This window comes from Aphelocoma coerulescens, chromosome 4 (assembly GCF_041296385.1).
Source record: "Aphelocoma coerulescens isolate FSJ_1873_10779 chromosome 4, UR_Acoe_1.0, whole genome shotgun sequence".
In the NCBI taxonomy this organism is placed as follows: Eukaryota; Metazoa; Chordata; class Aves; order Passeriformes; family Corvidae; genus Aphelocoma; species Aphelocoma coerulescens.
The window spans coordinates 27,222,321-27,250,192 of record NC_091017.1 but is presented as its reverse complement, the minus strand read 5'-3'; the positions used below and the strand labels follow the sequence as shown (position 1 = coordinate 27,250,192).

General features: G+C 38.5%; 1 protein-coding gene across 3 annotated transcripts in view; it reads left to right on the top strand.

Annotated features, from left to right (window-relative positions):
- Nucleotides 1–27,125, top strand: part of PPP3CA (protein phosphatase 3 catalytic subunit alpha) — a 181,044-nt gene extending 153,919 nt beyond the window's left edge. For all 3 annotated transcript variants that reach the window (XM_069013248.1, XM_069013250.1, XM_069013249.1), the window contains 5 exons: nucleotides 6,421–6,546; nucleotides 9,173–9,247; nucleotides 16,853–16,937; nucleotides 20,737–20,834; nucleotides 26,769–27,125. In XM_069013248.1, the coding sequence (XP_068869349.1) occupies nucleotides 6,421–6,546; nucleotides 9,173–9,247; nucleotides 16,853–16,937; nucleotides 20,737–20,834; nucleotides 26,769–26,962 (578 nt within the window). In that variant the 3' untranslated portion in view covers nucleotides 26,963–27,125. The remainder of the gene's footprint in view (nucleotides 1–6,420; nucleotides 6,547–9,172; nucleotides 9,248–16,852; nucleotides 16,938–20,736; nucleotides 20,835–26,768) is intronic.
- Nucleotides 27,126–27,872: the final 747 nt, after the last annotated feature.

The window sequence follows — 27,872 nt, the reverse complement described above, 5'->3', positions numbered from 1 at the left end:
AGGCAAATCAGCACTGATGCGACTTCAGCACCCATGTGCCACTCCTTAATATATGACTTGTTGTAAATTCAGAGGCTGACCTTTAGCAGCTTTGTAATGCATCTGCATTGAGTTTATTTGCCTCCTTTTCTCTCACTAGAAGTTTTGACGCTTTATTTCATGTGACTGATGGCACTGGCTCTTGGCATTTAAAGTACATCATGCATAGTTTTTCATGCTGCATTGCTCATCCATCTTTATCTGGGTAATCTCTAGGTGCTTGCTTCCCACTTAAAGGAAAATACCCACTGTCATACAGAATTGAGTCCAAAACGTGGTTACTTGTTGGCTTCCTTGGTTTGCAGCAGATGAATTCACTGAGAGCACAGTTTGACTGATTTCAGGAGACAAAGGAAGGTATTTCCATCCAGAGGTGTTGTCAGTTGTTCTAGCTGACTCATCGTGCACTGGTACAGAACCTGATTGATTTTTACAGGTCGTCTGGAGGTTTGGTTACTGTCAGTCCTTGGAAAAGGAGTTACTCTCCTACTACTAAGTCCCTTCTTGTCTAGTATGCATTCGCAGTGTTCCTCTGGTTGTCAGCCAACAAAGCCACCCTGTGTAAATTCTTGAGAGGCTCCACCTCCCACTGACATGAAATGGGTAATTTTTAAATGCAGCATTGTTTAAGATAAACACAATTTTTAAAAAGCTGCAAGAGGCCAAGAATGCTCATTTTCTACCCCAGGTTTATAGTTCTTGTACCCATTAAAGCAGATAGATGTACTTTCTTGAGCTTCTTCAAAGCACTTCAGGAGTAGGTCTGATTGCCAACTCTATCCAAGGGCTCCTTCAGTCCCTGCTGGAGAGCAGCCACTGGGATCAGATGTCCTCAAAGAGCAGTAAGAAGGCAGCGGTCTCAGTGCAAAAGAGGGTTTAACAGGAGGAGCTGAAGAAAGGCTACCCAAACAAGCCCATGTTCAGTGTATCTGCTGCTAATAATGCTGCCAGGGAGCCTTTGCATGGGCTGTCTCACAGTGCTGATCTGCCATGGGAACCTCTTCTGGCTTTGCTCCGCTGGATTCTGGCACCAAAGGGAATTGTCTGTATCCTTTGGTTCCTGGCTGTTGCCTCGTGCAGGCTGTGTGTGTCACTTGTGCACCACATGGCTGTGGGTCCTGTCGCAGCCCCGGGCCACACACACGCAGCTTCGGGTGCCAAAGGGAGGTTTTTCAATTAGGAGGCTCCTGTCAGGGCTTCCCTCTGTAGTTAATGGAGACAGAGAGAGAGGCTTTCGGGGGGGATTCAAAGACTCAGAAACTGCCGATATTGGGAGCCTCATGTCCTCCGTTTTCCATTATTATCCTTCTCTGTTACTGTTATTAATTCCTTCCATATTCATTATAATGGAGAGCATTGGCAAAGGGAAGGAATTTTTATATGGTTTTTGGCAACTTCTGAGCTACTGTCCAGTGTCTTCATAGCTTTCTCAGACATTTCTGCTTTCATTTATTTTATTAAAAGGCATAAAGATAAAGATAGTTTAAGATTATTATTAATACTTGTTGCAAGAAATACCAGTGCATTGATGATTCTTCTAAGACTACTGCTTCTGGAGAGAAAGCTTGTGCAAGAAGATAAATGTTAATTGGATTGTGGTGGTTACCAGTGACTTCAGGGCCTCAGACATCATCTGTGCTGATCAAGAAACTCTAAGAAAGTTGTGTAAGTACAGATTTACCCCTGTGTTCCAGGGTGCCCATAACTAGGAGAAATTCTCAACAGCAACAGTAAAAGAGGGTGCCAAATATTACCGTATGGTATGATCTGGCCTTGTGTCATGTCTAAACTTCTGTTCCTGCATTCAGGATTTCTTAATGCCTTAACTAGGACTTGCTGTAATGCTGCTTATGTAACCCCCCACCCCCCAAAAGAAAAGAAAAAAAATCAAGTGAAAGATTCTGCAGAAGTTCTACAGAGGCAGAAAAGTTATTTGCAAAACACTGGTAATGCTGGCATTTTCGTGTCTGGTTGTCACTTCAGTAAGTGTGTGCTTTTTGTCTGAGTGTGCAATTTTAACTTGCTGTTTAAAGACACTATTATCTTTTGAACACTTTTAAAAGATTGGAGTTTGTAGTGGAGAGAGAACCACCAGAAAATCCAAAGTTATTAAAAAAACCCCAGTGTGAAGTTTCTTCCAACATGCTGCAACATACATGTGTTGTTTCTGAAAGAAAAAGCAGGAAAAGAAAGTATGCAGGAGAGTTTGGGACAGTAGAAAAATAAAAACCATCTGTACATCTGTATTCCTGTTAATGTATCATAAGTAATATGTCAGTGAAGTGTGTGTAAAGTATCAGCATGAAGTATACCATGGATACACATTAAGAAGTGTACCTGGTCCAGATGGATCTAATGGGAAAATTATTTTCGTCTGGAAAAAGAGTAATATACCTGGAAGACAAGGGTAATCTTTGAGAAATACTAGCACTTTGAGGGGAAGAAAAGAGATGTAACCTCTGTTTGCCCTGTCAGTTTTCTCTAATGCCTTATCTCTGCTGGTGTAATGAGTTCTTGTCAGGGAAACAAAAGCCTTTAAAGAGGAGTTTTCAGGGTATCTAGGCCATCTCATTGCTGATGCAGAGAAGTTTTCCAAAAGTGGTTTTTGCAGTCTGTTGATAAAATCTTGAATGTTACTTCACAGTTTCTTTGCAAGATGCAGTTGAACAGGTAAAATAAAAATCTTCAGAATTTTATAAGGAAAGATTTTTCCACCTGCAATTATCCTCTCTTCTGTAGTGGATTATTTAGACCATTACCTTGTATAGTAAATAATTGTTGTCCTTTGATAATGTTTAAACTCCTTGAGCATTTTGCTAACCCTTATCCCTGACCTGACTTGGGCAGAAAATGCTGTGGTTTCTTAGCAACTCGTCTTGAGAAGGCAGTGTTCCCAGCTGCACAGTTAATGCTGAAGTTGATTTGGCATTAAATCAGAAATTTCAATTCTTTCTTAGGTGTGAAGAATTTGTGGGACTTTTCATTGATTCATTTTCTAAATGCAGGATGAGTTTTCTGAATGAAAATTACAAGAAAATTAGTTAAATGGTTCACTAAAAATATTTTTAGGTTGTTCATATAAAAATATTCTGGGCTAGTATTTCTACCAGCTCATTATTTTTTTCCTCTGATGGAAATGTTATCGATTGATTTACACTGCAAAATGATTTGGCAGATCATGAAGCAGGATATGTAATGTCTTTGAGAAATTCTGAACTATCTGTCACACAGTTTAATGTTGTTCACATTGCTTAAGGCCTTAACCTACCTCCAAATATATAATCTTTTAAAGCACCATTTGAGATGCCAGAGGGTCTGAGACATCCACTCAGATGTGACAGGTGTGATACAGTTGTTCCAGGTTCATTTTTAACTGAGGAAGACCAAGGAGGCACTAGGTGCTGTATCTAACCCTGAAAAGATTAGAAGAGCTGTCTCCATTTCTAGCCAAAGGAAGGAGGTTTCTTACCTGCACAGTTTTCAGCATCCATATTTCCATCTTTAGGCAGCTGTGTGAAATGCTTAAAGCTAAACTGTACCAATGCCCTTTGCCTGCTGCATTAGTGCTTCATTTCACTCTGATGTCATTTCAGCATCCAATATCTCAGTTTACTAGGATTGGAAAGAAGTGTAATGTCATTTGGGCTATCTGCACATCTTCATTTTACAAAACATTAGTTTTTGCAACTTACTTACAACAGCAGGTATCAGAATTAGGTTAAAATGTGTGTGTCTGTTAAGAATAATAAGATTCTTGCCCTGGTTGGTGATTATACACAATAATGGCTGGAGGCTTGGTCTGCTAGCATCTGTCTGAGCATGCGTTTGGAAAGAAAAGTATTGAGGTTGCAGACTGGAATAATAAGCAAATGTTGGAGAGAGTCAGGTTTTCCACTCTTACGGGTTTCATAACCAGAAGAACCCATCCCACTTCTGTCTCCTCCATCAGCGACTTTGTGACCTCCACTCTCATAACCTTCAAAAGCTGTGTACTCTTTCAGGGCTGCTAGTTCACCAGTAGCTTCTTAGGCATCAAGATAACGTGGACTAAGAAATGAAGCAGAGGTGAAACCCCTAACCTTTTCTGAGCCAACAGAGAGGGAAAACAGAGCTATGACCAAAAGAAAGCATGCAGGCACATAAGCTCAGGGAAAGTCCGACTGTTATCTGTTTCCTATGTGATCCAGAGGAAGTTTTCCTCTTTTGACTACTAAGTCAATCATAACAAGAGCCATTTTGCTTCATGTTAAATATCATCTTCATTAGGTACGTAATAAAAATATTTTATGTGCATTGTGCATGTAAATTACAGATTTTTAACTGAAAATGCCAAAAAGTATTTGTGGTACTGGTAACTACCCTAATTTATTTTATTCTTTCAAGAGGACAGTTACTTTAGAAGACTTCTCTGTTATTACTCTGCTTTATTGTATATAATGTTATTTTGAAGTGATTTGTTGAGGAGATGTAAAGGTCATTTATGGGGGAGAATTTTTTAAAATACAATAATCAGAACTTTCTTTTGTAAGGTATTCAGGTATTTAAATTAATAAGGTTTGTGAGGATTTCTTTGTTATAGTAATCTTAAAATAAACTATCTTTCTTTCAAAGAAAGCAACCCAACTAAAGCCATTTTTATTTAATTTTATGTTTTCCAACTGTTCTGCATATGATTCAGGCTTTTTCAGAGGAACTTTTTTTAAAAGTTCCCTGTAAAAATTATTTATTCAAATTTCACAGAATTTAGAAATAGACTTAATAGATGAATTGCAGTAGCAGGAAGGGGAACTATGTCAGCTAAGATGGTGAATTTGAAGTTTTAGTCCTAAATGAATCTTCACCACCATTAAGTAGTCTTTTTTGTGTGGTTTTGACTCATTTTTTTCTGTAAAGCCACAAACTATTTATTTTATTATTGCAATTGTGTCACTGTAATAGAAGAAGAATGAATTTCGATCTGCTGCATGTGATTTCAGCCAAAAAGTGTTGGAAATATTCAGAGCATCAACACTACTTCGCTCATTTTTGCTAATAGCAGTATTAAGCCTTTTTTTTCTTCTGAGCAGCAGAATGACTGCAAGTTGTCAGACTGGGATGGGCAAGAGTCAAATGTGGTTTATTTGAGTGGAGGATGTTTGCCTGGCAAAAGTTCACATTATTGCTAGCAAGCTGTTTTCTGTGTCTGTCAGTGAGTAGGTTTCAGAAACTCCCAAGTCACTCCGGACTCTCTCATTGGTCACAAAATGGAAGACATTTAATGTCTTACTAAATATTTGTGAAGCAACAGCCTAGTGCATAAGAAAACGTTTATTTTCTGATTGACACACAGTCAGTGAAAAGAGATAAATAATTGGAAGAAATTGTTCATCCCCTTCAGCTAACATTGCATTTCTTTCAATGCTGTCTCACATTGCAGTTGTGCAACTTTATTCCTGGTTATTAAGTGATAACCAGTCCCTGGAACTATATTCTTCCTTAGGGAACCACAAGTGGGAAGGCTGGAGGAAAGGGGAAAGCATAGAATGATACACCTTCTTCTTGTGTTGACTGTTCTTGTTGCTTGTGTTGATTAAATATCCTGCATGCAGTCTTCTGTAACTGCATTGTTTAAAGACTTTCATGTCTTTAAGTCACCTTGGTGGTAATCTCAAAATTACCTTTTCAGATTACCATTTCAGATATGAGCCTGAAGACTATTAACAAAAGTTAGCATTGAACTTGGTGCAGTGCTTTAAAAAGTGGCTGTGGCATAAATACCTATATTTCTGCCTGTGAGCAGACGTAGTCTGCGTGTTTGTGTGTTGGCAAGAATGATGTGAATGTTAAATGGTGCAAGACAAATTGTATTAGTATTGATTCATATTACAGGGGGCACAGTCTTGTGTGCCTAGAGTTTGAATAATGTGAGAAACGTCATCTCCTGTACAATACTGTGAATGAAATACATTGAAAATGTCCATCAGAAGAGCAGCATTCAAACTCTGACTCATAAATGCTTTTTTCTGTTATCTCCAAAGCATGGAGATATGGTTGTGAGGAGCTTAGATAACTGTGTGAAATGGGGGGCTCTGAATTCTCTGCTTCATTCCTCACTGGTGGCAGATTGCAGAGCTTACATTCTTGACTACTCAGAGATCTTAATTCACTTACCAGCCCATCTTAGTGCCAGGGAAAGCTGATGACAGTGCTTTCAGACTGAAAATGGCTTTCCACTTCACTGACACTTCACTGTAACTAGCATTCAGGTGCTGCCACTGGATCAAGAGGGTGGAAGCTGGTGAGCAGCTCTGTGGGCTGTGCATGCTGTCAGTGTTCCTGGACTGGTAGCCAGTCACACACATGGCTGATGTCTCTTTTATTTCTTTTCTTTCTCCCTTCTAGCTGCAGTATTGAAATACGAGAACAATGTTATGAATATCAGGCAGTTCAACTGCTCCCCTCATCCGTACTGGCTTCCAAACTTCATGGATGTGTTTACCTGGTCCTTGCCGTTTGTTGGTGAGAAGGGTATGTATGGAAATTGGTTCTGTTCATTAAAACTGAAAAATTGTGTCATAGTCACTGTGCATGTGGCCTCATTTATTTTAAAGGGCAAGAATAGTTTGAAGACAGATGTCTTGCTTTTGAGGACAAAGTTGTAGAAACGGGCCTGAGAGGGACAAGCAATTACCAATGGTTAATCACACTTCTCATATATTTTTATAATTTCCACTCCTTCCAGGTGATGATGCCATCATGTTTCTGCTGCAGAAATAGATCTTATGGCATTGCAGGCCAGAGGTGCATTCACTTAACAAAATTCTGATTTGTTTTTCTGTTATAAGCTCTTGAACATTCCCTTAGGTATTGCTTACTGCTCAAGGGACATCTCAACAGGCTTCACTACACGTGGCTACATCTTTACTCACATTACCTTTATGGGTGGGTTGCTTTTTCATCAGCAAACACAGAGCTGGTGATATTAAGACCCAGTCTAACTAACTGTTCCTGGAGAGAGTAGAGGGATGCCAGTAGGAAGGAAAACCTGCTCCGCAGCCCCTTCTGTGCACGGGACACGTGGTGCCTGATCACTGGCAAGAAGAGCCTAAAGAACACAAATGATGTTTTATTGAAACATGATGCTCTTGATGTTACCTGAATGCAGCTTCATGCTATGAATGGCAAGCACACAAAAGGCATGAAAACACTTTGGTCTAGCATATTAAATGAATACAGAATGCAAACTGCCTAAACCCCAAGTCATTTTATTCAGTGCCCAAGATGAGGCTTGCTTTGATCCATCCATTATAGAGTATTGCTGCAACAGCAATTACTGCCAGAAAACTATAATAAACTCTTAAAAGCTGCTTGGAATAACAGTTCTCTCTTAATCGACAACTGGAAATACAGCCAGCTGTGGCTCTTACCTGCAGTCATGACCAGCTTTGTTGTGAGCTACTCTTTTGTTTGAGGAAAGCTGCTGGTGAGACACCTGAGGTCTCTGTGAATAAGGCAGATAGACAATGAAACAGGGATTAAGAAAGAATAGGCAGCTGTTTGCACTAATGGAGACATGACATAATCCTCACTGACGCGTGTTGCAGACTCTTGTGAAGCAGATAAAACGTTTTAATTTTCTTTGGCCATAAACTCAGCCAGGCTGTTTTTAGGTTGGGCATGTTCTCCACACATGTTGCAGCCCTGTAAGATGTTCTGTGAGGTCGCTTGTTCAGAGGCTTCCCATCAGCAGCCTGCTCAGGTGAGGCTGCAGCATGCATGGTCAGAATTGTTGAGGTTCTGAGACCATGGTGTTCCTCATTCTTCTTACATCTTGGGGGTGTTTTTTTCTCCTTCATGTCTTCCAGTGGTCACACTTACCAATTTCTTGGGAATTTTAGAGCCCAAAGAAGTGAAATCAGTGCTTTCCTTCCTATGCAAAACAATATTCAAAGATGTAAGCTTGTTATTTATTTCCTTTTTTTTAATATAGATTTTTTCCCTCAAAGGCCAACCAAGGTAGGAAGCTATTAGTTTCGCTGGTTGTTATTAATGTGGAAAGTCTTTCCACTAATACTGTCAAAGGAAAATATTAAATCCTTCACTAAAATAGGAAAAAATCTAGCTTTGTCCCACCCTTCTAATGTTCCAAGCCTTCATAGTAGTCACAGAAGAGAATTTTAATAACTACTCGACTAAAAATTTTAAAGTTTCAGCCTGTGTAGCTAGTACAAGGCTAGACAAGCCTAGTAACACTTTTAATGTTGCTTACTACATTTAGGTGTAGTGAAGTTTTTCTTAATCTGCTAATGGCTTCACATTTTACCTCATAACTTCAGCTTTTTTTTTTTCTCTAAATTGCATTTCCTTGGGTTTGATTTTTGGTGGAGTCATTTTTTTCACTGTTCTTACTCTGTGTGCTCTCTGGTTAGTGTCTCACATTTGTCTTTCTGGAAAGAAAGGAGGCCAGGGTAGGGACAGCCTGTGGCTGACCCTTTTGTGCCCAAGTTGCAAAGTAAGAAAGCTGAATATAGTCTAAATTCTCCAGTAATGATATATCTGTTGAATATAGGCTAATTCCTCCTATAAGGAATGTACACTGTCTGGTCTATTTGTCCTGGAATTCAAGGACACTGAGGACATCTTACAAAGGTTAATGTTTTCTTGAACTGTAAGTAGTGTCCAAAACCTGGATCAATAGAGAAATACTCTATGATTCCTCTTGTTGCACCTTTTTCCACTAGAATGTTGTTCCCATTCACTGGGCAGGGAAGTCAAATCCTATTGTAATTTAGGAGCAAGAGGAGAGGGGTCAGTTCTGTTACCCAAGTTGAGTGAAAGGCAAAAAAAGTGTTGAGGGGGAGCAATCAAATGTTACCTACTTCACTGACAGTAGCAAAAAGAGAGATCATTAGCAGATTTTTTTTAAGTCTCTTTGTTGTGGTGTTCATAGTATTTGGAAAAATATTTATGGAAACTTGTACTTTTTATTAGCTACACAAGACACTTTCAGCTTTTGTTACTACAAGTCCTGTTGTTTAAAAAGTGGGTGCTGTTATTGCACTCAGTTTTCATTGACACTAGTACAGCTAGAGTTGGCTCTCCGACAGACCAGGGAAGCTTATTATCAACATTTTGCACTTGTTTTCCATTTTAGTGACAGAGATGCTGGTAAACGTGCTGAACATCTGCTCAGATGATGAACTGGGAACAGAGGAAGATGGATTCGATGGTAAGAGCCTCTGCCCTTGGTTGAGATGGTTTGCCTTGAAATTAAAAGTTTATTTACTAACCATGAAATAATTTTCTGAGTCCCAGTTGAGTTCTATGCCACTGAAAGCTGCTGTTGTGATAGACTCCAATGGATTTGCTTACTGTGCTTCAGAAAGAATTAATGGATCTGCCCTGTTCTAACCCTTTTCTTCATCTCAGTCTTCTAGTTAAAAACTGTATGTTCCTCCACAAAATGTGGCTTGTGTTGCCACAAAGGGGTCAGATGATTTCATGCAAAAGATCACAGATATTCTCACAGTGAGTTTAATTATGTCAATGAAATATTCTTCCTACAATGAAGTAAGCTTCTTGCAGAGCTCCTTCCCAAAACGTTGGTACTGTGACTTTGGAGGACTTGTACTTGAGGTATTTCTTTAGTCACCTCTTTTGATATGCTTGGGTGTCTAAAGGACTTTAAAAAGCAATAGAATTGTTAAAAATAGGCATGTAAACACAGATAGAAAATGTTCTAACCTGACATTTCTGCTAAAAAGAGAGAAATGGTCAGTTCTGTTACCCTTTGGGTTGAAGTTTATATGATGATTAGTTGCCTTATACCTGTTGGTTTGACTGTAAATGATACTTTGTATCTCACAACTTGTAGATTCTTAGCGGTCAATTTACTTTTTAGACATAATTTTCTGTTAGGCTGTGCAAGAGTAAATAGCAGTTCTCTAAAATGTCCCTTCTCAACTGAGAAAAGCTGAAAAAAAATCCCATGCATCCCTGACATTCTTACTGTGAATGCTTTCAGTGTTTAAAAAAAAATCTATGAAAAGTAATAATAAATAATCTATCTAATAAAAATAGTCTATGAAAAGAACAGAAATACTAAAACTAATTTTAAAAAAGAAGAACCTGGAAAACTCTAGCACTACTGAATATTCTCTAGATGTTTTTAGGCAGAATGAATGAACAAGGAGAATGAAGAACTTTCAAGTAAGACAAATATTTAATGAAGTTGTAATTAATAATTAAGCTTCTCTTTCAAAGTACTTATTTTTAATCTTTGGAACAGGAAGCTAGATCACAGGTTTTGCAAAATGTTTCCTTTGTGATGGAGAAGACTGGTATGGATGATAGTACTTCGATTTTATTCTGAAAAACCAGATGGAATTCCCTGTTCTGCATCGGCCATAGAGTGTGGACATGAGCAATTATCTTACAGGATGTGGGACAAAGACTGAATTATTGAAACCAGTAATCAGTGAAGAGAAGGAAACACCTGTTTGAATATTGTGCCCATTTTTTTTCTCATGAAATTTAAATAAGTCACTACTGTGTAATTAAAGTAGCATGTGAAATTGTATGGAGGCATATGATGAGTAAAAACTGTGTCAAGTTAAATACAGTAGCAACAAACCATGTGCTTAAAATCCTTGGCTCAAGAAAGCACTTAAGCACAGGCTGAAATCCCACTGAATGCAATGCCAAAGCAAAGACTTTATGGGAAAGATTTTTAAATTAATTCAGCCTTGGCCTAATACATCCTTTTAAAGTTGTACTGTAAGCTTCCATTGAGCATAGACAGGCCAATGCCCGTAGTCTTTTTCTAAAATTTTGGAGTGTCATCATTCCCAGCCCCTAAGTGACAGTTCAGGAGCACATTTTCAAAAGCAGAATCAGAAATACAGAGGTGTTAGGGGTCTTGGGGAACAGCAGGCCTCTCCAGCTGTAGGAGGTTGCTGCATCTACTGTGTTTTTTCTGAGAGGAGAGTGAACCCCCATCCCACCTCCCCCCTCCCTGGGAGTTTTGCCATGGCACTCCTCCAGGCTTGCAGCATTGCAGGTGTCTGAGCAGGGAGACAGGCTGAAATCCTCTGGGCTCGCATGTGTGTGTACTGCATAGCGATATCTAACAGCAGTAAAGTTTCAGATGAGGAACAGCTAAGCCATTCCTGCTACTGTAACACTAAATACTGTTATCTAAATCTGCTTTCAGTTTTTTCTGTATGAATGATTTCTCTGTGTAAAACATTATGGTAAGGAAGATACTAGAAATGTAGCTGTCTTTAGCATGTGTAGCTAAAAATTATAGCTGGCATATGTTCATGTCTGCTTTCCCAGATAAGCCCCTTACAGCTGTAAAATGGGCTCTGTAACACTGGTGCTGCAGCTTGCTGTGGCCTCACACTTTTACCTGCAGCCCACTGGACATGTTAGGCTCATGGGAATCATACACATGGAAGAGACTGAAGGATTTGGACATTAAAGTAAATTTGAGGTTGATTTAAATTTAAATAGAAGCTGGTATCTGTGATGATTTCTTAGTGGGTTCTGATTTATTATCTATACAGCAAACAAAAATCCTCTTTCTCTCAGAGATAGCTGAGTTCCTTCTCTTTTTTCTTTTTTTTTTTTTTTCCTGATAGCCTTGCCTTTTGGGGGAGAGAAGTACAAGATGTATTTCATTTGTTTTCTCAGTGAAACAGACCAGAATGATTACCAGCTCAAAACTGTTTCTGTAAGGACTGTGTACTGACAGTCTTGTAGTGGCTCAATATTTCCACTTTTGTTCTTCAGTCATTTCTGTCCAGCTTCCTTGAAGGACTAGTCCTGTTTACCTGCTGACATTTTTTTAAGCAGTATTTCCCATAGAAGGAAGTGCCTGAGATCTGCAACAGCAGATGCATTTTGTTTCATGGAATGATTCTTAAAAGTCATTGCTATTTTTAGATCATCAGTGGTTTGCAGGGCTCGCTGCTGATTTCCTTTCTCTCCTTGCAGTTTGAACATGCCCTGACCTGGGTTCCCACATGTAGTGAGAATGGTCCATCACTATGGTTTGCACTGATCATTCATTGTTCCCTTTTTTTACACTTTCTTGCCCTCTGTCTTCCCCTCTCACTCCTTCCTTCAAAACAAAGCCCCATTAGTATTGCCTGACTTCACTGCATGGTGTTCTTGTGAGCCCTTTCTTTTTTTATTATTATTTTTAGTTTTGAGTCATGTATGTTGCATCTAGCCATGAGCAGGATGTGCAACAGCATGTATTCCTTTTTTTCTTCCCTGCCCCCCACCTTTTTTCTTTCCCCTAAGGAAACACGTCATGGAGATCTGATCAATTAGTTGTAGGCAGTTTGTATGTAAGCCTACTGTGAAAAAAGCCTAAATATCATAATGCCTTTTATCCCATATGTCCCTGCTGGCCTGTATTGCCCTTTTGGTTTCACTCGCTTTAAAAATGAGAGAACATGATAGGTCAAGTTTCCTTATCTCTGATAGTTTTCTCTTGGTGTACTTTCTCTTTCCTGTTTGCTGTGGTGGTTGCAATATAATCTGATCCAGAAAAAAATGTCTTGGGCAAATGTTAGTTCATGTGCTGTATGTTTGTGCATCAAACATATCACTTAGCAACAGGAGCTGCAAATACCTCTACCTAGCCAGAATATAGTCAGAGTTCTGTTTTGTTTTAATTAGCAACATTTCTGGCCTTATGCATTTGATTAAATAAACTAAACTGCTAATTAAAAGGGTACAATAATGCAATAAACAATTTGACACAAATGCACTGCTTGCTTTGTATGCATCCTTATCATGATTTGGCATGAAGACACTCCTAAATTACCTACATTCTTTTTTTGTATTGCCTTCAACATTATGGCTCTCAGCCTTCTCACAGAAAAACCACTGTCAGAGCCATTAGCTACAGCATTTATTCCTTCATTGGAAAACAGCTTCCCAATACAGTGCTGTAGTTCCAGCCTAAAGAGAATGCCCAAGTCAAACATCTCCTGCCAATCACAACCTGGTTGTGCTGTGAACAGTAGTATATGACATTTGCCACATCACCTCAGTACATTAAACTGTGCCTGGGGCCAGCTCAGCAACAACTAACAGAGACTGATAGAGCGAAAGCAAGGGCCTTGTCCTTAGGTCTGTTATTTACCAGTGCCTTGATACTGGTGTTCATGATACTGCCTGATGAGAGAGTCTTAGCTTGCCAATGAGTTGATTTTTAGCTGGGAGAGAAATAGAGGGGTTTTCCCAGTGGTTTTGTATTTGTTCTTCCTCCAAACCAGCAAGGCTGGGCTGCAGTGCATACTTAATTTCTGTGAGCTGGTGACAGAGTGGCATTTTAATGTGATCTTTGTATTTATTTATTTGCTCTGTGATTTGGCCAGATGCGGTTGTTTCCATGCCCAAAGCATTTCTCCTGTGGGCCGTATGACGGCACGTCGGTGTGCTCTGCCTCTGGACCAACCTAGCAGCACGTACTAGATGCCCAGTGTCCCCAGAGCATGTGTCGTGGTGCAGTTGTGCCTAGGCACCAAGTGCTGCACTTGTCTTGCCCTCAAACAGTTAGTTTTAAAATGCAGGACCTTGTACAGTGGTGGCATATGAATTTGCTCACTGAAAGGTGCTGGAATATTTGGACAAATGCAGGCATGCAGTGGGTAGCACAGACACTGGTAGGAGCAGCGGACAGCTGTGATAGTAAGCTCCTCTGTGAGATACCAGGTGTAAATAAACTGAAGGAATTGGTTTGATCCTTTTAACAAAAGAGGCATCATCATTCAGGCACACCTCATATGGCCATGGTGGGGCTGTTTTTGAGAAGTGGTTAAGCCTTATCAAAGCAGCAGCAATAATGTAGGAGAGTCTGTGTTTGAGAGGTGGTAACACCACTGCTGGTCTTCTGCCTGCATGTCGATTTCCTGCAAAACCTACTAACAAGGCTTTAAGCTGAAAAGCTTTCTTCTTTTCTTTTTCCTATCATTTTCGATCTGTTCCTTTCCTTGGGATGTTCTCTGCTTAATTTGTTTCTTTTCTGTTTTTCAGACTTTACTTAAACATTACATTTCCATTGATGTTGTCAAATGTTCTCTGGTTTTTTTTTTATTTTCATTCTACAAACATCACTGATCTTTTTCTTTCCCCCTCTTTGGAATTCATAAGAAGATCCCATTTATGCACAGAAGAAAGGTATTCAATAAGTTGGAAGGCTTAAGTTTTATTAATTTTCCTAATGCTTAACTATGTAATACATATTAGGATTCCAGTGCAAGATTTGGGGTTGACTTTTTTACTCAGCATTGTTTTGTATCTGTGCAATCCTATATCTCAGAGTATTGTCAGCATTTATAATCTTTTTTTTTTCCCTTGTTATGCTTCTTAATCTGAACATTTAAATTACATTTCATATAAATCCTTTATATCCATCTTGCAGAGTCTGTGTTTGGATGATACAATTCCAAAATCCAATAGAACTTGTTAAATTACTGCAGTAAGATTTCAAAGTTTTTATTTTATCCCCCAAATAATTTTTACACTTCAATTTTAAACTTTAAAAAGAAATTCCTCCATGCAAAAAGGGTTTGTTTAAATATTGGAAGGTCTTTTAGAGATGGTTTCCAGCCTAACTGAGTCTATGATTGTACGAAAGAAAGGTAAAATCTTAAGAGGATATCAGGTAATATTTGCAATGTTTACCCGTAGCCACTTCTCAGGTTTTGGCCTATTTACTTTCACATAGGTGTGTGCTTAAGTGTAGCTCAAGTAATTCATAAGGATTTGCAGTAATAGTGAATTTCAAAATATTAAACTAGACACCCTTGGAATGTGAGTCTGAGATTTATGTATAAATAGTTAAGAAATCCAAATACTGTAAGGTTAGTGATATTCCATGAGAACTAACAGCAATAAAACATTTGAATATCAGATGTGGTTTTTAACAAATTATGTTAATAAAGCCAAATAGGATAAATAAAATTGTTACTAATATTTACTAAACATAAGCCATTTTCACAAATTTGTTGCATTAGGAAATTCAGTGGAGACCAAAATCTTGTGAGTGTATTTTTTAGTAACCTTTATGTATATCAATGAGATCCAAAATACTCCCTTTGAGCCTTTTGAGTTTTATGATTAAGGGTTTTTTTTCCATTTTTTTTGTGTTTAAGTGTAGGACACTGTATTTCACTTCAGTCGTAAATTATATTTTCAGTTCTCAAATCTTCTAGACTGTAGTCTTAGTTGCTGTTCAACTTTTTGAATATCCTTATAAGATATACCAGAACAGTGTGGATCTGTAATAGAACAAGTAGGGATGGTGATACTTGTGGGGGAAGAAAAAAGGACAAATCATCCTTAAGTGTTTTCAGAGTAGGAAGGGCTGAAAACCATGTCTTGTGTATCTTGAGAGTACAGTTCTGTGAGATCGTAGTAACTGAGGCAGGAAGGTACCCCCTACTATTCCTGAAGTACCCAGCTGAATCAGTGCTGTTTTATTTAAATTTTTCATTAAGCTGTTACAAGTATATTTTATTTAATTCAGTTACAGCTGTTTCTCCCACTCCTTATTGTCTAGAATTAGACATTTATGCCCAAGTGTTCATATCTGTTTTTATCTTTATAGGTTTTATATATTTTCATTATATTTTTATCTTTATATGTGGGAGATTTGAAAGCCATCATTCTGAATATCTTTTAAGGAGAAAACTAACTCTATTCCACCCAAAACCAGGACAGTATCCTGGTATTACATCATACCAGGTCCCACATTTTCCAGTACACCATCACCTTTCCTGTTTTTGGTAGATAAACACACAGCTATCATTCCCCTTAGTTTATGGGCTGTCCCTTAAAAAGTCCATTGAGTTCATTAATTCCATGACCTTGAGCTCCTGTCATAACAGTTTTTCAGGGCAGGAAAGATGGTGTTTGGTGGTGTGAGGTGTTGGATTGTTGCATGCTGAAGCCAGTTCTGATTCCATCACCACTTGTCCAGTTTCATCAAAGCTTATTCTTCACTAATTGTGGTCCTCCTCATTTTTGCCCCTTTCTGCTTATTTAGCTTCCCTGACGGGCTCTACAAAATGGATCAATTTGCTAGGATTTGAAAACAGAAATTTTCATTTTTGCCCTTGAATTCTGGAGTAACAAAGAAGGAAGCGTTATTGTGATGTGCAGTGGTGTCTGAAGAGGCAGGAGTTGTCAGGCAGCATCCATACAAGTCAAGGTTACCTGTCCTTCAAAAACCTTCAGGAGAAATCTTCATGATGTATGTGGTTATGATTGTGATAATTAAATGAAACTGGTTTTCTGAGTGTAACAGAGCATTTTCTTGAGGATGTGGGGGATCCTTATTAAAAGATTCTTTGTAATAAGTACTACTTTCTTTTTCCATTCAGGTGGTTCTCTCTTGCAAGTACAGACTTTGATTATATCCAAGTAACAAGTACACCTCAAACTCAGCTGAACTGTAGTCTGTTGCACTATACTTTTTTTTTTTTAAGGCAGAATATTGTGTGAGTTCACAAATTACAAAGCAATTGTAATTTTGAGCAGGCCATAGCAGTACTTAGAAGGAAGTTGCTGCGTGGAACTTTCTTAATCGCTGCCAGCCAACACAATCCCTACCATCTCATGATGGTTTCCAGGACTCTGCCCTTAGGTTTTATTATCTTTTGAATAATTTTTAACTAGGAGTGGGAAAAACAGTGTTTTCAGTTTTGACTACAAATGTGGCTTAGTTTGGCAAACTCTTATATTTAGTGTTGAGAGTATTTAGTGGTGAATTGTTTACAAATCCCTATAACTGTTTTTAATGTGTTCTCCATAGGGGCAACAGCTGCTGCTCGAAAGGAGGTTATAAGGAACAAGATACGAGCAATAGGAAAAATGGCTAGAGTTTTCTCAGTGTTAAGGTAAGGTTTTACTCTGGTTTAGATTTTTTTAGTGTTGGGGGATACCTTTGAGTGGTTACTTAGAGCACTCAACTGTTAATCAAATCAAATTTGCTATTTAGTATACCACCCAACTGAGTTCTACTGCAACCTTTTAGAGATGGTTTTATTTATACAATGCTGCTATTTATTTTGGCTCTGAATAGTCTTCTTCCTCAGGCCTTTTGCTGAATATAAAACAGACAAACAAAAGACATCAGCAAAAAAAAAAATCCAATTACTATTTTTAAAGACTTTGCTCACCAGGTGTACTAATTAACTTCTAGCCACTGTGAGGCAAGCGTTAGATGTGGAGAAAGGGTATCTCATACATCACCTCTCTTGAAAAACGAAGTCAAATGTCACACTTCGTCACCCACAGATGTTGCTACGGCCATGAGTTAAGATGACTAAAGATGAAAGTATTAGGGTCATTTACCTAGAAATCCAGGAAATGGTTGTGCAGGCACTAGCAGCTCGTTCCTTTGGGCTGCACCCCCCAAACACATGAACATGAGTAACTAATTGTTACCCAGTGTTTAGAACTCTCCATTTGATGTCTCTGAGCAGAAGAGAAAACATGCTGTACTGTGCTGAAGTCTAAATATAGAAAATACAGTTCTCCCTCCCTTTCAGCAGAGGGATTTTTTCCTCAGGAAACTGTATGTTGGTCTGTTGTAGTCAGTTGATGGTTGCTATGTTTAGTGGAAAATCATGGGAGTTCTAAAACTTTTACTGGTATGATTGCATGGTTGATGTAAGAAGAATAAATAAAATAGTTGAAGAATATACTGTTTAATTTCAGTGGAAACTCTCCAACTTGCTTGCTTTGAATGCAGCGTGTCAGCAGTCGGCAGGTTTTCTGTGGGGCTTTTCATGGGCACACGCCCATGCCTTGCAGATTGCAGGAGCGTAGCTTTAAATAGCAAACTGAGATGCAGAGCTTTGTACCTGGGGCTCCCAAAGTGTTGCAAGTGAGTTAATGGTGATGCACGAGCTACTTCAAAGTAGTGCCCATGAAAAAATAAAAAGGTTGGCATCATGCCTTTTCCCTAAACAAGATAGGGGAGTAATCAAGTGTTTCTACCTTCTCCTCTGTACCAAATCTGGCAGAGAGCCTGGAGGTGGCTGCTACCACGTTCATAAAACAGCACAACTATTTTTCTCTAATGATAGCAAACAAAGTTTGGGAAACGTGGCTTTCTCCCATAACCTTGAACCACACCTTCTGGATGGACTGTAATTTGTTGTGAACCACCTTTTTAAATGTAGGATTAATTCAAAAGAAATGTGAAGTTCAGTAAGCAGAAGGATCTGAAATTGGATGATCAGCTGATAAATCTGGGGTTTTACAACTTGCAGATGATTGACATCAGCTATGTGTCAGACTTTTTCAAAGGGATCTGTGGGGCAGAAGCTTTTCTGTGGTTTCAAGGATACAGAAGAGGGATACAGAATAATTCCTGCATGTGCTTTGTCGAAAATGATATGCATTAGTCTCATATCTTAAGTCTACCCCAGCCAAGACCAGCACAGCCTTTTACAATTCTTGATTATTGATGGTCCTGAAAACTTTGCAGGAAAGATTGAAGATGAAGAGTAGATTTGTTCTCCCTTAGCTTTAACCAGCAAATACAGCACATCCTCACTGTGATCAGAGGCATATTCAGCAAATAAACAGGTACCTCCAGTGCATAGTTTTGGTGACCAGTCTTCCAGGGGAATGAGTGACATTTCATCCCAGCCTCCACTGCCCCCCTGGGAATACCTGATCTCTTTTCTGAGAAAGGCTGGTTCTCCTTAGCTAGTTGCCAGGCTTCTAGACAGCAAAAATTTCACAAGGTTGATCTGGCAAACACTATTCCTATAGAAAAGCCTGGGATATTTTTTTTGTCTTGACAGCATAATCTACATGTAAGACACAAGTATCAGGTAACGGTGTGTGACCCTAAGAAGACTGCAGTGGCACCATCAGCTATCATTTATCTATTATACCAACCTATTTTGGAGACCTTTGAAGTTCCTGTTGGAGTCATTGTGTTTTATGAAGTTTATTTCACTGATTCTTGAAAAGCTTTCTGAATGATCAGCACCTGATCTGACCACCTGCAAAGGACTTAGTCAATCATCTCTTCTTCACACTGGAGCGGTCCCTTTCCTTGAGGATGCATCTTGAATGTTAAGCTGAAATAATTTCAGCCATTTTAGTTTAAAAATTAGATATCAAAATAGTGTTGTATTGAGTTTCAAATGTTAAAAATTAGCTTTGCTAAAAATAGCCATCATAGGAAGATTTGCTTTAGCTAAATGGAAGACTTCACAATTTCTTGTCATTGCCTCTCTTCAACTTTGTTTCTCAAGTCTTACTTTTCTTTTGGTATATTTAGACAGGAGAGAGGTAAATAAAATATTTAAACAGTCTATTATCCTTTTTTTGAAATGGAAAGAAATGACATCAAATATAAATTAAGGAACACTGATGGCTAAAACATCTCAATATTTGTGACACGCATCTTTCTTGTGTTTATACAGTTAAGAGATAAAAAAAATACAGTCGATAAACTTAGCCCATGAGGGTGAAGCTAAACGTGCCACTGCTGTTTAATTAAAAAAAGAAAAAAAAAAAAGATCTGTAATGGACTGAATAATTGAGAGAAAGCAAAAGATTAGGTGTGTAACTGTTGATGATAAAAATACTGTGTTAATTCTGAAAACATTTTGCTCTTGTATTAGTTCTAATTGCTTGGGAAACTTGCAAGGAAAATGGTCACACTTTGAATTTGACTATTACATAATGAAAAGTGAGTGCAAGCAGAATTATTTTCAAACTAAAAATAGAACTTGAAGAGTACATGTAGTAGGTAAACAAGAGTTGTTTAAAATACGTGAGTCATTCAGGGCATGTAGGTCTAAAGAAAATTGTAAGTAGCAGAATTGCTGAAAGACAGTTTTTATAGACAAAACCACATTATCCTCAAGTGAATGTGGAACTAAATTCTGTCTTTGTGTTTGCTTCCTCCAGCTTAATGTCATTATATGCTTCAAAGTAAAGCACTTCAAAATAGGTTCTCTTAAAGAATTGGGGTCAGTTTTGCTGCTGAGAAAGTATGTCATCACAGGCAGCATTACAGTCCTTGTAGAAAGCTTTACTTAAAGGCTTCTCTGGATAGAGCTGTTGTATTCCTCTTGCCATGTATTTAAAAACTCTATGTATTTGGAGACCAGCAAAGCATATTTCAGTTTCCTAAAACAATTTTCTTGAATCCATATTATTTTTAGCATACAAAATTATTAAGGACAATACTATAGCAAGGATGGAAGTGCTTATTAATTTTAATGAGCTTTTAGCTGCCTTTCTTTAAGTGGCTGGTGATCATCAATAAATAATGCACCTGCCTGCTAGTGTAGACAAGAGCAAACTAACAGTTTAAGTTGATTTTGGACCACACAGTGTAAAATGCCTAAATGCATTGTTGGCAATATCTGATTCTTCTAGTCCTCCTCCTCTCGGATTAACAGACATATTGTTCCATAGGTGCAGGGTATACTGTTAACTATAGTACAGTCTGCATATGATGTGATGCAAAGGTTAAGCATGTACACAGCAGTGAAGGGGATGTTATCACCAAATTCAGTCTGTCTTGGGAAGGAGATGGGAGATGACAAAATCATTGCTGGGCATGTGTAGCTTAAGGTGTCTGAAACATATCCCATGTTTTTTAAAACGACATTTCCTTACTTTTGGTGGTTTTATTTTTCATTTCTTTTTCAACTTTCGCAGAGAAGAGAGTGAGAGTGTGCTGACACTGAAAGGTTTGACTCCAACAGGAATGCTGCCCAGTGGTGTGCTCTCTGGAGGAAAACAAACACTGCAAAGCGGTAAGCCTGTTTGCCTGTGTGTCTTGTCCTGTGTAAAAAAACCAGTTGGTTTTCAACTGCAGAACCTAAGAAAAGTAACCACAGCTAGCTCAGAAAAAAAAACAATGAACAGAAGAAAACTGGGAAGTTTGTTGTGCTGGAGCATTTGTGAGCAGTTCATGTAATGCCACTTCTCAAGACTTAATACATACCACCAATTTTCAGAGAAAGGGGGGAGGAGGGAGCCCCTGAAAATCAACTGTTCAGAATGGCAGCTCAGGATTGTATGTGAAGTGCACTCTTCCACTGTTTGGAGCATCTTTTGGGGTGTTTTTTTAAGAGCAGCCCTTGATACGTGAAGTATTGAAGGTTCAACTTAGATAATGACACTCAAACTCTTATTTTATCTGATTTGTTCTTCCTCATAGAGAATCACCAATGGAAAATGGCTCTAGAATTAGATTTTCTCTCCTAGAAATTCTAGGTGACAACATGAGCACAATTCCACTCTGATTTAAACCCAAGTGAAGGGAGGCTCTTACGAACACCGTGTTTGCCTTATACACAAACACAGTACAGATTGACAGTTTTATACCAAGTGCTTCTTGTTACAGGAGATTGGGAAGTCTATAGTAGGGCTGCCATCGTTTCCTTTTGGAATAAGGAGTGCAAAGTATTTAATTTATTGCTGGAAGCTCTCCTTTTTTTTTTTCTGTGTGTACTGCTGTGGAGTATATTGCAGGCACACATAAAGGTCTCTCATTTATTGAGGTTCTGTTGGCAGTAGATGTAAGAAATAGAAATGCTTTATAACCTTAACAGTCTCAGCCTCTTGTTTTCCTGTTTCCTTCCTGGAACATTCTTTCTCTGTATTTTTCCCTTTACTCTCTCTTTTACCTAGAAGATTCAGGTACACAGTGGTAAACCTCCTTTTCCCCTTTTTTTCCCTTCTCTTTTTTCTTGTTGATGACTTCTGTGTTACGGACATAGTAACGTTCTGCTTTGAAAATGCTGCAATATGATTTCACAGGAGGCCTTTCTTAATGGGTTTGTGGTCTTCACCTAGGCTTTTCTCCACATAGTTGCTTTACATTTGTCCAAAAATTTGGTCCAAGGAAACTGTTATTGTTGCCCTGGCAAAATGTTACGAATAGAAATGAATTTGAGAAAATTGCCAAATGTTCTCGTTAGAATGACTAAAAGGAAAATCTCCTCATACTGCAGTATTCTGGCTCAGTAAAACATTACTATACACAAGCTTCTGCATTAGTTAACACATAGTAGCCCATTCACCAAATACTCTGAAGTGCATATAGTTTCTGTTAAGCACACATATTGCCATATGTATTAACAGAAAATATGAGTACTATGTTCTGTTGTGGAAGTATACATTTTAGTCGTCATTTTTTCTAATGTGTCAGTGCTGGTTTGGATCTGGTTATTCATTTTAATTTCTCATCCTAGTTACCATGTTTCCTTTTCTTTTAAGTTTGCATTGGTTTTGTTCTTTGTTTCTTTGCTATCTCTCTTGCTCTGCTGCTTGAGAGGCGTAGGCTTACCTTGGTGCATGAGGGTTAAATCCTCTCATTTCCCCATGCAGCAAGATAATAGTATAGATATTTTAGAATATATCTCAATCCATATTTAACATTCTAACTGGGAAAAAAAACAGTTTGGGTTTTATGTTGGGGAAAGCAAGAAGAAAAGTTGGGGAAAAAAGAAGAAAGGACTTCCTAAAAATTTGACTTCTTGAGCTATTCTCTAAATCAGAGAAATTCTTAAAAATCAAAATTTCTTTTAAAATATTTGCTATATTGGATTGCATTTAATGATTTGCATCAGCTTCTAAATCTCTAACTATAAAAAAAAAATGCCTACCAAAGCTGATGGGTAAAATTCAAATGAAAGAATGTCTTTAAGAACAATTAATGGTTTCACAACAGTGGTAACATGGTATTCATAACATTGCAGCAATCTCCTGGTTACAAGCTTTGCTCTCTCTGACCGGGCTTTGCAACTTTGGAGGTCCAGCAGTCAATCTTATGTCTGTATCCATTGATTTAAGTAAAATATTAGAAAAATGCTGCTTTTCAGAGGCTAGTTTGACAAAAAGAAAGCTTACAGATGGAGCAGACTGGGCAAGGTTGCAAGCAGAGGCAAAGCTTTCTGAGTATCCCATGCTGTGGGGATGTTTCTTTTAGTCAGGAGAGAGAAAAAAATAATTCTGAAAAGTCGTATATGGAATTCCTTTGCATTGTACTGGCATTAGTACTTTTCAGGCTGATGATGTAAGTTGTATGAATTTTGTGTGATGGCTTTATGCCATTTTTTGTTCTCTTTTGACAGGGCAAATCAAACTGCTCTTACTCAGAGCTGGGGGAATTATATAATGACCTTTTCAGGTCAGCTGTGCAATATGGAAGACATTTACATTTTGTAGTTCTTTTGAGTCAAAAGAAAACTTCTTAAATGTGTCTTTAAAAATGTTTAGTTTGTGAAACTTCTGCTTTAAAACAAACTCCAGCTTAATTCAATCTGCAAATTACTGTTTTTGTGTAAACATTTCTCTGTGTGTCTGTTTTGCCAAAATCCAGCACTTACAATAACATTAGTGTTATAGCTCCTTTGCTGTTCACTGACTTGTTCTTGGAGTTGAAATCCTCTGCTCATTTTTCTCATTCGTTTTGCTACCCCTTTCTTCTCTTCAGCTACTGTTGAGGCTATTGAGGCTGATGAAGGTAAATTGGCCAGTCCCCTTTCTGTTGGTGCCACAACAGATAAGGGCTCTGCTGGGTGTATTCATTTTGCTGTAGCTTGTACAGATTGTGTGGGTGTTGGGCTAACAATTGTGGCTCGGTATTAACCAAAATGTAATTGCTTTAAAGGGGAAAGTGTTTTTTGGTTTTTCTTTCTGTTGCTGCTGTTGAGGTTCTTCTCTTTCTGTAAGTTAGAAACATGTTGGAATTGCTGTATGTTGAACTAAGCACTGAGTAATGCCACAGGAGGAGATCAGGGAACTTGGATTTCATGGGACATAACTTGGCAGCAGCTTGTAAATACTTTGTGACACGTAGCTCAAAAGCTGTGTGCTGGAGGCTGGCTCAAACTATCCTCAGCAATTTCTGGTTAAGGAAAACACGTAGCTTTTTATATATTCTCTCTTTTTGTTGGTTTTGTTTCTTTTTCCCGTTTTCCTTATTTTTCCTCAGTTTGTTTCCTTTCTTTTAGGTCACTAGTAAAAAAATCTTATTGGTCCTTTGTTACAGTTCAGCATGTTTCTGTTTCCCTTTAAAAGTAAAACAACATGAGACATTTGTCTGCAAGATGTCTGCTTCCTTTGGTAGTGGCAGTTTACACACTGGATATTTACATTATAGCAACCATTAACACAGGCACCATTTTTGCTGCATATAAAGTGACTGGCTGCCTTAGAAGATTTCTGAACGTTCAGTATTGAAAACTGGTGTTTTGTTGACAGACCTCTAATTTAACCCTTAACAATTTTTAACACTACAGTTAAAATCGTAGTAACCATGTGTTGCAATGCAGATGTACAATATTTGTTCAGCATTATAAAGTTTTGGAAGAAGAATTTTCAGAATTCCCCTTTAAAACAAAATTCTTCAGTTGTATTTTGTTCTTGCCCCTCTCAAATTTTCAGTGGGAACTTTTTTTTTTAGTTAATTAAAAAAAAAATCTGGTGATTGTTGTCCTTTGGTAAGATGTGCCCTTTCGGCCAGTTGAATTTGGTTTTGAATTTTGTAAAGCAGTGAATAAAATTACAGAACAAACAAGTAAGAGAAAATACAACTGCTTTCTAAATAGCAGTGAGTAAGCTGCTATTTATGTTGGAATTATCTATTCCTATCAGCAATCTCCAATCTGCAGTGTGCATTCTTGTTGACAGTTTGGCTGTTTTCTGTGATTTTCTGTGACTATGTGTTGTGTTTTAGTATACTCTCAATGTAACCTGCTAATACTCGTTGTCCGACCAGCAACTACAGTAGAGCACCTTCCTTAGTGTTACAGACAATAATGTGTCTGTTGGAAATACAGTCCCTTCAATGTGCCCCTGTGCCAGAAATATGCACCCCTCAAGTTAATTCTTGATTTGCCATCCTTGCTAGTTAGACACTGTCACCATAGGCATAACTACTGCTCTACACAGGTGAAGCTTCTGATGGAGGAGAAGTTTCACCATTGGCCAGTTGTCCCTCAGGGCCCAATAACACCAACTGGGCTGTGCTGCTGGCAAGCTTCAGGACATGGCAAGTGCTTCAGCTTCAGTGCAGCCATCCATTAAATTATTGCTTTAAGGGATTGGCATAGGTGCTTGTTAGACATCTTCATTTTGTGGTAGAAGGTAAATAAAAAATAAAAAAAAGTGCCAACCCAAAAGGCAAACCTTAAGAAAACTCACTGTATGACCTGTTCTGTTTTCACTGCTCTGTCCCTGCTCACTTGACTAATCACCATTATGTTGTTGTTTCTCTGAGCTGAAGTATAATACATGTTAAAAACCATGCACTTCACAAAGTTCCAATGTAACATTTGTGAAACTGGCTAAAGAGCTAAATCCTGAGGCAAACAGAATCTATAAATTTTCACAGGAAAAGCTGGCAAAATCAACATGAAAATGCCTTTTCTTGCTCCCCCCAAAATACAAGGAGTGGTAGCTTGGCACCAGGGATCTTCTGTGGTTTTGGGTGTGTTAGCTTTTTTTTTTTAAAAAGAAGTTACCAGCTTGTCCAGAGTCAGAACTGCATATTGGATGGAGAGCAGGAGTTCTTGGGCATGAAGAGAAGAGGGGAGAGGGAATACTGATCTCTGAGGGAATACTGATCTCTGAAACTCCCCTCCCGTTTTCTCCCCAGGGAGTTTGCAGTTTCCTGGTACTAAGGCACCATTTCTGCTCTATGGCATGTTACAAAAGATGCTTAGCAGAAATTCCAGTTCTGGAAGTGCAGTGCATTGATTTGGTGCAGATAAGAGAAAAAAACACACAGAAGGCTATGACAAATTATCTATGGAGCTGTGACCTGCTGTTTGCCTGCAGTGCTTTTTTTCTCTTTTGCTTTAAATCTTGAGATCGTCAACACTTCAATTAGAGAGAGAATAAAATTAAATGAAAATCACAGTCTGTGAATACATTCCTCAGCCTGTGGCTTCCTTCTGAGGTTGGTGTGGCCTCACCAATGTCACTGCTAAAAGGCAGATCAAAAATCCTCAGGATCAGTTGGAACTTTGGTCCTTTGTCAGTGCGTTTCCTAAGCTAAACTGTACAAATATGCCAAAATTACAATATCCCTGATCTGTGTTGCATGGTGTTAACTGCTGTTTGACTCAAGCTGCTGTCTAGAAGTTCAGGGTTGTATCAGGGAGGGTAATTTCCCCAAACAATCAACAAGCAGCTCACCTCTGTTGAGAACAGAAGGCAACTTGTTGTAGGGTCACCCCAGATCTTCCTTAGCTGTAATGTATATCCCACAAAGTGACTTCACTATGTTGTCACCATCTGGAACTAGCCAGCACTTTTTACATGATCTTTGAAGGTCAGGTGGGAGTTTTGCCTGCTAATGGGCATTAGGGCACAGTGTCCTTAAGGCTGTAGGCTATGACAACAAATGCCAACTCACCAGCTCATGGCTGTGCCCACTGCATGGTTCCTAAGTGCAAACCGTAGTTTCATGTCAGTGTCTTGGCGTTCTAAGCTTGAACACCAGTGGACAACAAAATACTGGAAGTTGATGGTATTGAAAACAATAGTTGTATTGGAAGGGACAGTGGTGGTGAACCCCCAGCTCCTTCTGAGTATGGTAAGGAGTTGGTGGTGGTGTCAGATCTTCTCACTGCCGCCTTCCCAAAGAAGGACTCTTGCACTTGTTGCTAAATCGGGGGAAAATCTGCTGATAATTTTATCTTGCTAATTTTATTTTTTAATAATCCTTTATTTAGCTATCAAAGGATTTTCACCCCAGCATAAGATCACTAGCTTCGAAGAGGCCAAAGGCTTAGATCGAATTAATGAGCGAATGCCTCCGCGCAGAGACGTGCCATCCGATGCCAACCTTAACTCCATCAACAAGGCAATCTCCACAGAGACTAATGGCACGGACAGCAACGGCAGTAATAGCAGCAATATCCAGTGACCACTGTCTGGGAGGGGGGTTGAGCTGCAGGGCGCAATGGGGTTTGCTGCATGTCAGCACTGGGATGTTCTTGCCTCTGATAATAGCTTACTTGCTCTGGGGGCCAGGTGTTGGATTCAGTTTACAAAATTCATCTACAAAGAGATCGTCAACTTTAATTTGGTGGGAGGGCGGGTGGGGGAGAAACACCTCCTTTGGATATGCCTTTAAATGCTTGTAGAAAAATGAAAGCTCATGCTGGTATATATTGCAAAGTTAGGAGAATGAACAGGTTTTCCTACTACATTGGGAACGTCTAGCTATGTTACTGAAAGGCCTTTTATTATGTTACTGGACATGAAAACTTTGTTTAATTTCTTACTAACTATTGTAAGTTTACAGTTGCAGCACTCAACATCTACAACATCGAAACATTTTTAACAAAATGTACAAACTAAATAAGGACTATTTATTGATAATGTTTTGCTACTCTTGTCAGACAATGGCTATGAAATAAATTAGGCACTCTTTAAAAATACAGAGAAAAAAAGAAAAAAAAAAGAATGTTGGAAATTTGTTTAAAATGCCAAAAAAAAGAGAGAGAGAGAGAGAGAGTGAGAGAGAGCGAGCGAGAGCGACAGTTTAATTTTGTACAGATTACGCTTACCTCAGGTTTCTTTAGTGTGCTTCAATGCCCTTCTTTAAATACAACACTTACCTTACTAATTTGGCAGCAATTATCTTTTTCTTTGTTTAAAAAAAAAAAAACTGGAATAATAACATTTATCTTTTTTTGCTGTTTATATTTAGGGGTTTGGTTTGGGAGGTTTTCTGGGTTTTTTTTTTTTTTTTGGTAAAACAACTCTTGGTTGTGGCTTGCTGAATTTAAATATTTAAGAGTGGTGCATTTTTAAGTATAGTGAACAAGACA